This window comes from Erythrolamprus reginae, unplaced genomic scaffold, assembly GCF_031021105.1.
Source record: "Erythrolamprus reginae isolate rEryReg1 unplaced genomic scaffold, rEryReg1.hap1 H_1, whole genome shotgun sequence".
Lineage (NCBI taxonomy): Eukaryota > Metazoa > Chordata > Lepidosauria > Squamata > Dipsadidae > Erythrolamprus > Erythrolamprus reginae.
The window spans coordinates 781269-794592 of NW_027248462.1; the positions used below are offsets into that span (position 1 = coordinate 781269).

The 13324-nt window shown below is 39.0% G+C and overlaps 1 protein-coding gene across 2 annotated transcripts in view; it reads right to left on the reverse strand.

Annotated features, from left to right (window-relative positions):
* Window positions 1–13324, reverse strand: part of LOC139155231 (battenin-like) — a 27220-nt gene continuing 13896 nt past the window's right edge. The window contains exons 11-17 of one of the 2 annotated variants that reach the window (XM_070730333.1): window positions 6829–6878; window positions 6087–6155; window positions 5929–5984; window positions 4532–4625; window positions 1841–1981; window positions 949–1007; window positions 581–709 (exon numbers count right to left, since the gene is read on the reverse strand). In XM_070730333.1, coding sequence (XP_070586434.1) covers window positions 664–709; window positions 949–1007; window positions 1841–1981; window positions 4532–4625; window positions 5929–5984; window positions 6087–6155; window positions 6829–6878 — 515 coding nt within the window. In that variant the 3' untranslated portion in view covers window positions 581–663. Of the gene's footprint in view, window positions 710–948; window positions 1008–1840; window positions 1982–4531; window positions 4626–5928; window positions 5985–6086; window positions 6156–6828; window positions 6879–13324 lie in introns of both variants that reach the window. The other variant, XM_070730332.1, reaches the window with a different exon arrangement.

The following is a 13324-nucleotide window of genomic DNA, read 5'->3' on the forward strand; positions in this document are numbered from 1 at the left end:
TTCAAAAGGCTAACAAGTTTATTCTGCTCAAGGTAAATGCTAACAGTAAAAGTGCTAGCCCGACTGCTTGGTGTGGCACGCTCAGGCTAACAGAGAGCGGCAACGTCTGTACCCTTGACAACTCCTTATATAGTCGGGACAGAATGGTTGCCACCAATCAGCTTGAAACAACAGCCTGGGGTCAGCTGAGGACCTAAGGAAAGCCTGGACGCAGCAGTTGAAGTACAGTTTTATTTACTATTCAGCTGGCATTTTCCCTCTATAACATGATTCCATCCAACAGCAACCAGCAAGTGGTTAATGCCTTCAACCCTGATAAACCCTATAAAAACGTAAAGAGGAAAAAACACAACCTCAGCTGTGTTTTTGGTGGCTCATTACAACCGTCTAATTTCCCCAATCAGAATGTTCAGGAAATTAAATCAAGAGGATAAATCCCTAGCAGCTTCTGATATTCCCTTTTTCTTGTGCTTGAAGGTCGGCCAATAAACAACCAGGAGCTTCCCACCCATACAACTGAGTTATCAGCAATTGAAGACCAAAGGTATAGTACGCCAAGACAACTGTTGATTCCTTTGGAAAACAGACTTCAACGCAGGTGGCAGAAATAGTTGTGGACAGGGATGGCAATGGCCCCTGAAAGCGAGATACCCAGAGTATCAGCTATGCAAGCCACTCCCATGGCAAATTCTCGATGTTCCGGCTTGCTCTGCATGGAAGAAAAGAGAGGGGGGAAATCATATTTCTCTGCCATGACACTGGATATGGATTTCTCGTCTCTGCAAAGTATAATACACACCTTCCTTCTGGCTTTTTAAAAATATGTGGCACAATACTGTTCGGCTGTGGCGAGGGGGGCGTTTGCCCAGGTTCGCCTGGTGCGCCAGTTGCGGCTTGCTTTTAATAATGGGTTTTTTAGTGTTTTTAAATTATTAGATTTGTTCTTACATTGTTCTTGTTATTGTTGTGAGTCCCCCTGAGTCTACGGAGAGGGGCGGCTTACAAATCTAATAAATAAATAATAAATAAATAAAAATAAATAAATAAATAAATAAATAAATAAATAATAAAATAAAATAAAATAAATAATACACACCTTCCTTCTGGCTTTTTTAAATATGTGGCACAATACTGTTCCTACATGGTGTGTTTGATTAGGATTTAGCATAAGATGTGAACCAGTCCGCTGTAACTTAAACTCTATTTTATTTTTAACAAGCCATGGTTTAATTTATATGAAGCCAACCGCAGATGTTAGTATTTTGTACAAGCGACTGCTGGAAGAACTAGATTCATTGAAAATATTTAAACTGAAGTTGGATAACCAAATATCAAAGTCTTCAAAGAAGGTAAGTGTTCCTTCCTACTTGAGGATTGTTCCCTAAGCTGAAATGGAAATATTTGTTTTTTCCTATACTGGTGTAAGAGTTACCATTGAGTTTGTTTGCAGAGCAGCCCTGCAAATCTTATAATAATCCCATCTTTTATTCTAGGGGGGAGTAACCTTCTGGTCAAGAGTGACAATTTACCATTCTTTGGCCAGCTGAAACTGACTAAATCTGGGAAGTTACTCTGGTTAATTGTGAACGGTTATATTTAGAGCCTATGCTACAATTCTGATGTATTTCCTAATTAAAATGCGATGAGGTGATGTGGGCACTCTCTGGCCATTGTTAAGGTATTATGGTTAGCAGGATGTCAAGGACTATGAAGAAAAGGGCAATCATAGGATGTTTATTTGTTCTGCACATTTAAGCATGAGATGCCCTCCTCTATCCCCCAATATATGACTGATCTTCCATCCTTCCAATCCCATTTCTGTTTCTTCCCTCAAACTCACCTCTTCGCTGACACAATGGAAAGTGTTCACATAGCCAGCTCCTCCTAGCAATCCCTCATATAATATCAGCACAAAAACCAGAAATATACTGGGTAAAAACATGTAGCCCACGGCAAACAGGAGAAACACCATATTCAGGCACTAGAGAACAAAAGGAAATTAGCCTGGTAAAACAGTAGCAATTTTCTGGAAGCCAAATCATAGACAAGAAACAGTTTACAGTGGCAGGTCACAGATTATTCAAATAGAGACTCACTGGTTCTTTTTTGTTTTTAATCAGACCTTGCTCTCAGGTTTTTAAACTCATGTATCTTTTGCCAATATTAATAGCTTATGTCCCTGATGAATCTCTCTTGGTTGATTCCGACAGTTACTTATGATGTTAGTAGAACATTCAACTGTTTACCGTAGTCAGATTTTGTTATTTTTATTTGTTTGCCTGATGCAAACCATCTTGAGCCTATGAAAGTAGGCTGAACGTAAATAATTCAAATACAGTAACACCTCGTCTTACGAACTTAATTGGTTCCGGGAGGAGGTTCGTAAGGTGAAAAGTTCGTAAGATGAAACAATGTTCCCCATAGGAATCAGTGGAAAAGCCAATAATGCATGCAAGCCCATTAGGAAAATCCAAAACATTAAGGCTTTAAAAAAAAAAGCCGGGGATGGGGGGACAGACTAAGCTGAGGCGAACGAAGTGGGGGGAGGGACAGTGAGAAGTGGCAAGAGGTTGCAGTCCCAACGAAGCAAGGCGAAAAGAGCCTCTCTTGAGCTCCATGGGTCTTTCCCTCCCGTTTTTGCCCACCCTGTCCTGCTCATTTTCCCGCCTTTCTCCTCTTGAGCTCCATGAGTCCCTCCCGTTTTTGCCCACCCTGTCCTGCTCATTTTCCCCACACCTTTCTCCTCTCTTGAGCTCCATGAGTCCCTCCCGTTTTTGCCCACCCCGTTCTGCTCGTTTTCCCCACACCTTTCTCCTCTCTTGAGCTCCATGAGTCCCTCCCGTTTTTGCCCACCCCGTTCTGCTCATTTTCCCCACACCTTTCTCCTCTCTTGAGCTCCATGAGTCCCTCCCGTTTTTGCCCACCCTGTCCTGCTCATTTTCCCCACACCTTTCTCCTCTCTTGAGCTCCATGAGTCCCTCCCGTTTTTGCCCACCCTGTCCTGCTCGTTTTCCCCACACCTTTCTCCTCTCTTGAGCTCCATGAGTCCCTCCCGTTTTTGCCCACCCTGTCCTGCTCGTTTTCCCCACACCTTTCTCCTCTCTTGAGCTCCATGAGTCCCTCCCGTTTTTGCCCACCCCGTTCTGCTCGTTTTCCCCACACCTTTCTCCTCTCTTGAGCTCCATGAGTCCCTCCCGTTTTTGCCCACCCTGTCCTGCTCATTTTCCCCACACCTTTCTCCTCTCTTGAGCTCCATGAGTCCCTCCCGTTTTTGCCCACCCTGTCCTGCTCATTTTCCCCACACCTTTCTCCTCTCTTGAGCTCCATGAGTCCCTCCCGTTTTTGCCCACCCCGTTCTGCTCATTTTCCCCACACCTTTCTCCTCTCTTGAGCTCCATGAGTCCCTCCCGTTTTTGCCCACCCCGTTCTGCTCATTTTCCCCACACCTTTCTCCTCTCTTGAGCTCCATGAGTCCCTCCCGTTTTTGCCCACCCTGTCCTGCTCATTTTCCCCACACCTTTCTCCTCTCTTGAGCTCCATGAGTCCCTCCCGTTTTTGCCCACCCTGTCCTGCTCATTTTCCCCACACCTTTCTCCTCTCTTGAGCTCCATGAGTCCCTCCCGTTTTTGCCCACCCTGTCCTGCTCATTTTCCCCACACCTTTCTCCTCTCTTGAGCTCCATGAGTCCCTCCCGTTTTTGCCCACCCCGTTCTGCTCATTTTCCCCACACCTTTCTCCTCTCTTGAGCTCCATGAGTCCCTCCCGTTTTTGCCCACCCCGTTCTGCTCGTTTTCCCCACACCTTTCTCCTCTCTTGAGCTCCATGAGTCCCTCCCGTTTTTGCCCACCCTGTCCTGCTCGTTTTCCCCACACCTTTCTCCTCTCTTGAGCTCCATGAGTCCCTCCCGTTTTTGCCCACCCCGTTCTGCTCGTTTTCCCCACACCTTTCTCCTCTCTTGAGCTCCATGAGTCCCTCCCGTTTTTGCCCACCCCGTTCTGCTCATTTTCCCCACACCTTTCTCCTCTCTTGAGCTCCATGAGTCCCTCCCGTTTTTGCCCACCCCGTTCTGCTCGTTTTCCCCACACCTTTCTCCTCTCTTGAGCTCCATGAGTCCCTCCCGTTTTTGCCCACCCCGTTCTGCTCGTTTTCCCCACACCTTTCTCCTCTCTTGAGCTCCATGAGTCTTTTCCCCATGCAGTTTGGAAGGGGGGAGTTTGTCGCTGGGATTCAAAGCAGCGCTGGCAAAAATGAAGGGAATCGAGGAGCCTCAGGGAAATCCTGGCGGCTGCTCGGGTTCGTAAGGTGAAAATAGTATGGAATAAGAGGCAAAAAAATCTTAAAAACTGGGTTGGTATCATGAAAAGTTCGTATGAAGAGGGGTTCTTAAGACGAGGTATCACTGTACATAAATACAAAGCAAGTGAGAGGAGTGGAATAAATCTTATAGTCAAGAGAGGACCTGTTTTAAAAAGGTGGGAAGGAATCACTAAATGGAGAAGAAGGGGAAACATTGGTCAGGAAATTTTTTTACCTGCAATATAGCCAGAAGCCATATTTTCCGGATCCGTATACAGCTAGCAGAGGAACGGGAGATAAAAACTCCTGCCTGATACAGCATTTGATACCTGCAAAAAGACAGTAAGAATTTGGCTCAAGCCACAATATGGTTGGTTAAATTGTTACTTCTCCATATGACTATACTAACCACAAATATTTAGATGTAGCACAAACGTTTTCAAATTTATAGGTAGTCCTTGACTACCTATAAACTTCCTATTGACTGTGCTTGTCAGAAGTTGGCTGGGAAGGGTGCAGATGGTGATCACATGACCCCGACTGATCATAACCCTATGCTCTTTGCCAAGTGCTGAAATGGTGATGCTACAATGGTTGTTAGGTGAAATGACTGGTTGTAATTGATTTTCCCCCACTGCTGTTGTTGTCAACTCTGACCGAAGCCATTTTTGACAGCTTCTGTGTTGCCACACTGGGAACTGGGATTCTGTGGCCAAAACAAAATATTTTCTCTTTGGAACCAAGGACATTCTCACACCTAGTTGGAGGAAGGCAGAGTGATGTCCCCTGGCAGCCAAACCTCCCCTTGATTTATTTATTTATTTATTTATTTATTGGATTTGTATGCCGCCCCTCTCCGAAGACTCGGGGCGGCTAACAGCAGTCATAAAACAGTGTACAATAATAATCCAATACTAAAATGATTAAAAACCCATTAATATAAAAAACCAAAAATACATACAGACATACCATGCATAAAATTGTAAAGGCCTAGGGGGAAAGGGAATCTCAATCCCCCCATGCCTAGTGGCAGAGGTGGGTTTTAAGTAGCTTACAAAAGGCAAGGAGGATGGGGGCAATTCTAATCTCTGGGGGGAGTTGGTTCCAGAGGGCCGGGGCCGCCACAGAGAAGGCTCTTTCCCGGGGTCCCGCCAAGCGGCATTGTTTAGTTGATGGGACCTGGAGAAGACCCACTCTGTGGGACCTAACTGGTCGCTGGGATTCGTGCAACAGAAGGCGGTCCCTGAGATAATCTGGTCCGGTGCCATGATTGGAACAATGTGACAGATTGTTTTGAGAAAGTGGGAAAACGTTTACTTTTAATTAGGTGAAAACCACAGAAGTCTTCAGAGTCTGTTTTTACCAGATCTCTGCCGATATGATATTTCCAATAAAGCTATTCTTTGAGGAATCTACCTGCCTTGGAGTTTTGCTAAGTATGGACTTATTACTTGGAACTCTGAACAGTTGCTAAAGAAATGCCTGTAAACTGAGAGGTACCTGTATCATTTTTCCTCTAGCAAGTAACATTCAGCTATGTTATTCAGTTTGGGATGAGGCTAAAGGCGATTACAGTCTAACATATGGAAAGCACCAAGCAAAATGCAGCTATTCTATCACTTTCCCACTTACCAGCGATATTGTTCCGCGTGATTTAAAGCTGTGTCTTGAAAATACAACAATTCAAACTGGGGGAAAAAACAAGGCAGAGAGTCAATGTTAAAAAACAACAACCAGAAAATGAAACAGCACCCACCACCAATAAAGGAATAAGTACTCATCCCACTCACCAGACCCTGGTTGATGAAGTATTCGGCAAAATACACGACAGACAAGGGGATGAGATATTTCAAAAGACCCTGAAAGAGACAAAGTGAACGGGTTCATTGTGTGAACAGCCAATTTGTTTTAAGAAACCACACATGCATATGTGTATGTACACACATATACATCATATATGCATACATACACCCCAATTATGTATGTATGTATGTATGTATGTATGTATGTATGTATGTATGTATGTATGTATTTATGTATGTATATGGTTCAGGATAGAAGGGGGAATACATGGAGCAACCTCTCTTCACATTTTTCCTCACAATTACATGCCTGTGAGTAAGTTGAGCTGAGAGAAAACAAGTGACCCAAATTCACTCAAGGAATTTCCATGACAGAAAGTGAAGTGAAACTTGAGTCTCTCTACTCCTAGTCCAGCGGGCCTCCATGTGCTTTTTTTAAAAATCCTCTTTTTTTCCAAATCTAAGATACTTCTAAGCTTTTACAGCATAACTGCCCTATCTTATTCACTAATATTTATAAAATGTATTTAAGTAATGTTCTTCCTTCTTGCCTTTTTCTACCATGTTTTTAATCCACCTTTTCCCAGAGAAAATCCATTAAGAAAATATTAAATAGCTACATAATATTCTTACATGAAAACATTGATCCCAACTTAACCACCAACAGGAACATATTTACACTCGCACAGCTCAAAAGGTTCTTCCCACCTTCTCAGGGCAGACTTCTTACCTTGGCCACCTGTTCTTTTTCCTGCAAGGTGAGCTGAGGTTTTTGTGTCACTGGAGCAAGGAAAGAGCAATTGAAAATTATAAAGAGGAAATTGTGTTTTCTTCTGAGAAGCATTCCAGAAATACACAAAGCTATGGGAAAGCACACAGCCTAAGAGTGACCTGATGTTAACTGAATTAGCGTTGACTTACAACCAATTGCTTAGTGACTGAAATATGATAGATCTACTTTTGGGGGAGGGATTATGACCTGGATTTGAAGTCCTTATGTTCAAAGCCCCTCAATGATGTGATCATATTTTGGGCACTTAGCAACCAAGTTGTATTTACAGCTGTTTCAAGCATCTTCAAAAACCATCATTTACTTCCAGTTTTCAGCAAAACCACGCCCATCACAAACCACTGATTTGCTTAATGATCATTTTTGCTTAACAACTAAACTGATTCACTTAATAACCGCTGCAAAAAAAGTCCAGAAAAATTGTGGCCGACCCATTTTGCAACCATCGCAAGTTACAATGGTGATGGGCAGACTCCATTACGATCGCAATTCGAGGAGTGTCTGTGCGTGGTTTGATTTGGAGCATGGGGGCTTCATAGGAAGGAATAGTGTCTCTAAGGAACAAAAATTTAGGAACTTCCGGTTTGGAGGAGACCGCATCGGGATCTCTTCGGCAGCGCTCTGCCTTGGGATCCTTTCTACCCCCTCCGAAGGTCGCATTTGCGATCGGATCGGGCCCGGATGGCCCGATCCCAGAACAGGGGGCTCCCCTCTGCCCGAGGAGCCGTCGCCAGGACGGGAGAACCGCTCCTCTTTCCTTAAGAGGATCGGCCAGCGCTTTTTCCCCTCACCCAGCGGGAAGAAAAAAAAAAGCCTAAGAAGTGAAAGTGTTAAACTAATTTGACCGGGAAAGAATACTGCAGAGAAAGGACCTAAGGTTAAAAAAAAAAAAACTCTTTTTGTTTCGTGTTTAAAAGCAGAAGATCCGATCGTGAAAGTTTTAAGTAAAAGTTTTTTTTTCAATAAGGCGAAAGTGAAAGTTTTTTCCTGTTTGGATTCATCCGCAAATAACAGCCGGACTTAACTTTTTCACTTTCATTTTTTCCATCTTGAACTTGAACTTTGGAATTTAAAAATATTTTTTTTACTTTATGGATTAACAAAATAACTCAAATTTGATATGACTATTTAGAAAATTTAAATTGCTAAAGGGAATTACTAGTGATGATTAGAATTCGTTTTTGATAGATTGCTAAAAACATAGTGTTCCGGGCTTAAATTCTGAAAGCGGAGGAACACACTCTTGCTGCCTTTTTTTCATCTTGTTGTTTTTTTTCACAACAATGAAATAACTTAATAACCATAAAATAAATGGAAATCAGAAGTGACTGAAACCTTTCCCTTGGACTATTTACTCCTGGATTAACCTATCTGGATTACTTGCTGAGCTTCCTTGGATTGCTTGCTGATTCCTTTTGGATTATTTGCTGAGAACTTTTTAACATCTGCCTTGCTGTACGAAATTTAACCTGACTCCATCTTGGGATTTATTTCTTTGCTCCTGCCTTGAACTTGGAAAATAATTGACTCCATTTCAAATACAAGAAAACTACTAATTTGTCTTTCCCTTTGAACCTGAAATTGAAATTAAACATAACTTTATCCTTTGAGACCTGGACTTACATCCTTATCTCCTAGCAAAACTACAGGATTTATAAGAAGAACATAAGTATATAATATACTGATATTGTGTTTTTTGAATAATTATTCCTTTCTTCTTGTTTCTTCTGTGCACTGTTAGTTTTAAAAGAAACCTGAGTTGAAACATATGCATTGTTAACAAACCTTGGTCCCCTGCTCTATTTTAATTAGCTGAATTAAAATAACACCTCCTTTCTGTTTTTTACTTCCCCTAAAACAATTTCCTTCACTTCTTTTATTAATTTTATTAAATTTCTCCTCTTTCTTCTCTCCCTTTCCTTTTTCTTTTTCATAAATTTTCTTTTTCAGGTTCTCTTTTATTTTTTTATGAATAGCTAATATTTTTCCTTTCTTTTTCTTTCTTTTATTTTTACACCTGCTTTTCTTGGCATTGCATATTTAGAGTATTAAAAATCACAATAATTTCGTTGGCAATTGTTGGTAACTGAATTATATTTTAAGGGAAATTGTCAAAAATAGTTTGATAGATTTGGAATTTATAGGAATTCTTTTCCTTTTACTACATATGATTGGAAATTAATTTAAACCAATTTAAATTTTAAAGAGTGGATTCAAATTAGACAATGTCAAATACTTCAACCCTTGTTAAAACAGTTAAAAAACAAACTACATCAACAACCCCCTCTCCACAACTGTCACCGCACCCCTCTCCGTCGCACCAGGTGTTAACTATGTCTACAAAGGACAAAGACAAAGAAAAAACAATGCAGTCCAATTTTGCAACACTACAAGAAACTTTGAACACTTTGAAGGACTTTATGTTTAAATCTCAAGAAGATGCTACTCAACAAAGAGAGGCCATAAAAGAGGATGCAACACAACAAAGAGAAGCTATAAAAGCAGACTTGGCAGAATTCAAAGCGGAGATGGCCCAATTGAAAGTTGACATGGGTGAGATGGAAGACCAGATAAAGGAGATCCAACAAACACTGAAAGAAAGTGATGACCGAGTCAAAAAAGTTGAAGTGAAATCTGATAAAAATGAAAAAAGAATGGACTACCTTGAAGGGAGAGCTGATGAAAGATACAGAAGATATGATGAATCAATCATTCAGCTGGAGATACAACGAGCTTCGTATGGACTTCGATTTCAGAATATAAAAGAGGAAAAAGATGAAGATTTAAAAATGACTATGGCGGAAACTATTGGAGGAATACTCCAAGAGGATCCTGCAGCACTACTGAAAGAAATCGATGAAGTATACAGAATCTCGAATAGCTACATCCGTCGCCACCACCTCCCGAGAGAGATACACATTAAGTTCACAAGAAAAGCGCTGCGAGATGACATACTCCACTATTCAAGAAACTCCCAACCTCAACACCAAGGAGTTGACATAAAAATACTAAAACAAGTTCCAAGAAGTGTCAGAGAAAGCAGAAGAGATGATCACTTTTTAACCAAAATCTTGATTAAAGAAAATATTACTTACCGCTGGCTTATTCCACAAGGTCTCTCTCTGACATGGCGTTCTACAAGATACAAACTGGAAAATGTAGAACAAGCTATGTATTTTTTTGAAAACAGTGGTATCAGCCATTTGGACCATACAAATGAGCAACAAGTGGTCCAACAACAACTAGCTCAACAGCAACCAGGGGAAAAATTACCAACCCAGCAAGAAGAAGATCTGGGGGCTACCGCTCAAGTAATACAGCAGGACCAAGGTGCCAGAAGAGTTCAACCTCAGCGAGAAACCAAAAAACCTACCAAATGACAACAAGTAAAGATTTAAAAAAAAATTCTGTAAACGTCAATGGACTTAATGAACCAAGGAAAAGGAATCAAATTTTTTCTAAAATTAGAAATCAAAATGCTCAAATTACAATATTACAAGAAGTGCATATCAAAAAAAATAACCAAAAATTACTGTTGAATCCAAAAATTGGAAAAATGTATGCTGCATTAGCAGATAAAAAAAAAGAGGTGTAGTGATGTATGTTGAGAACTCTATAAATTCCAAACAAATATTTGAGGATAATGAAGGTAGAATATTGATTGTACAAGTTGATATTGAACCTAGACCTTTGGCTGTTGTTTCTATTTATGCCCCTAATGAAGATCAAATGACATTTTATAAAAATTTGCACCAAACAATAATAGACCTAGCTATTGAAAATGTATTAATAATAGGTGATTTTAATGCTATCGCGAATAGACAATTAGACCACTCAGGGGGGGGGGGGGAGGTAACAATAAAAAGAAAAGAAACAAAAAGACAAGAAGGAATTTGCTACCTAGTACTTTTCAAAAAATGAAAGGGGAATTATTGTTAAATGATATTTGGAGGGAAAGATATCCCCATAAGAGACAATATACTTTTTACTCTAACCCCCACAAAATATGGACAAGAATAGACATGATATGGGCACCAAAAACGGTCGCAGAACAAATAAGAGAAGTAGAGATAGATGCTAATACGTGGGCCGATCACAATCCAATAGTGGTTTTTATGAGAATGAATAATAAACAGAATAATTGGCGGATGAATAGAAATATATTGAATGATAAGAAATATAAGGATTGGATCGAAAAGGAATTAAAAATATTTTTTGAAATCAACAGAACTTCAGAAACTACGCCACAGAACTTATGGGATACAGCTAAAGCTTATATAAGAGGATTAACAATATCTTATATTGCAAAATATAACAAGGAAAATAAATTAAAGTATGCACAATTAATAAATGAATTGAAACAATTAGAATTTTTATCACAGCAACACACTAAGAACAGAGATTTAAAAACAGAAATAAATGTAATTAAACATAAAATAAGAATTATAGAACAAAACCAAATAACTGAAAAAATTAAGAGAGCAAAGCAACACTACTTTGAACATGCAAATAAACCAGGCAGATGGTTAGCATATAAACTTAGAAAACAGCGCCAATCAAAATTAATTAAAAAACTACAAGACAAAGATGGTACAATAAAATACGATACAGAAGGAAAGGCAGACATTGTCTATAATTTTTATAAAGATCTATATGCCAAAGATAATGTTAGTGAAGATGAAGTATTTAACTATTTACAAGCTTCAAAATTACCACAAATAACAGAAGACCAACAGGCCACCATGGATGGACCAATAACAATGGAAGAACTCCTAACAACAATTAAAAAACAGAAAAGCAATAAGGCCACAGGCCCAGACGCTATACCGGCAGAATGGTACAAGATAGAAAATGAAACAATAAGAAGCTACATGTTAGAAACTTTTAACCTATGTAGACTTGAGGGTAAAATTCCTAAATCTTGGTCAGAATCACTGACAACTTTAATACACAAACAGGGCACAGACCCAGAAAAAATTAAAAACTATAGGCCCATATCATTATTAAATGTAGATTATAAGATATTTATCGCCATTTATGCAGACAGACTTAAAAGAGTTATAAATGGAATGATACACCAAGACCAAAATGGATTTCTACCAGGGAGACAAATTAAAAACAATCTTAGAACAGTAATAAATACATTAGAGTATTATGAACAATATCCAGGCAAGACAGCATCTTTAATGTTTCTAGACGCTCAAAAGGCCTTTGATAATGTCAATTGGATATTTATAAAAATGCAATTAAATAAAATGAGATTTGGCCCAAAATTTGTTAACTTAATAGATACTATATATTCAAAACAAACAACCAACATAATATTGAACAACAATCAATTACCAACACTCGATATAAATAAGGGAGTTCGACAAGGTTGCCCTATATCACCATTGTTATTTATCATGATTCTTGAAACTCTATTAATTAAAATAAGAGCGGATCCCAAAATAAAAGGTTTAACTGTAGGAGATGAAACTTATAAAGTCCAAGCCTTTGCAGATGACTTAACGTTCATAATTGAAGAACCGATAACAACAGTTCCTACTTTACTGCAAGCTATTGAACAATATGGAAAGGTAGCAGGTTTAAAGATAAACAAAAGTAAAACATATTTTTTGACTAAAAATATGAACAAAACACAAGAAATTAAATTAGAAAGCATCTCTGGAATAAAGACTGTAAAAAAAGCAAAATACTTAGGAATAAATTTAACAGCCAAAACAATAACATTAAAAAATGATAATTATACAAAATTACTAACAGAAATTAAAAAAGATTTAGCAATGTGGAATAATCTGAAAATATCATTGTTAGGAAGAATTGCAACAATTAAGATGAATATTCTACCCAAGGTTTTATTTCTCTTCCAGGTAATTCCAATAAATCCAGGGGGAATTTTTTTTAAAACTTTAACAAACCTAGTTAAAAAATTCATTTGGCCTTCCAAATTGGAAATTATACTATCAGGCTGCCGCATTAACATGGCTTAGAGAGTGGATAACTCTAGAGAATAAAAGAATACTAAACTTAGAAGGACACGATCTTATGCTTGGATGGCACGCCTTTGTATGGTACGATAAGGAAAAAAATCATTCATATTTTAAAAGACATACATTAAGGAAGTATCTACTAGAAGTCTGGAAAGACATAAAGAAAAATCACTTTTTAAATATCCCAGAATGGCTAGCTCCCCTAGAAGCAATAACGCATCCAAAGTCCATAAAAGACAAGAAAATAACTTATAGATATAAAGAATTATTAAATGACCAGATGAAGCTAAAATCTAGGATTAAATTACAAGAAGAAGGGATAATAATAGACTGGTGGCACTATGCTCAGATTCGATCTAGATACCAGAAGGATAAAACTCTTTATATTTTTAACAAAAGTAAGAATCTTTTAAGCAATCTAATTACTACCAATCCAACAAAAA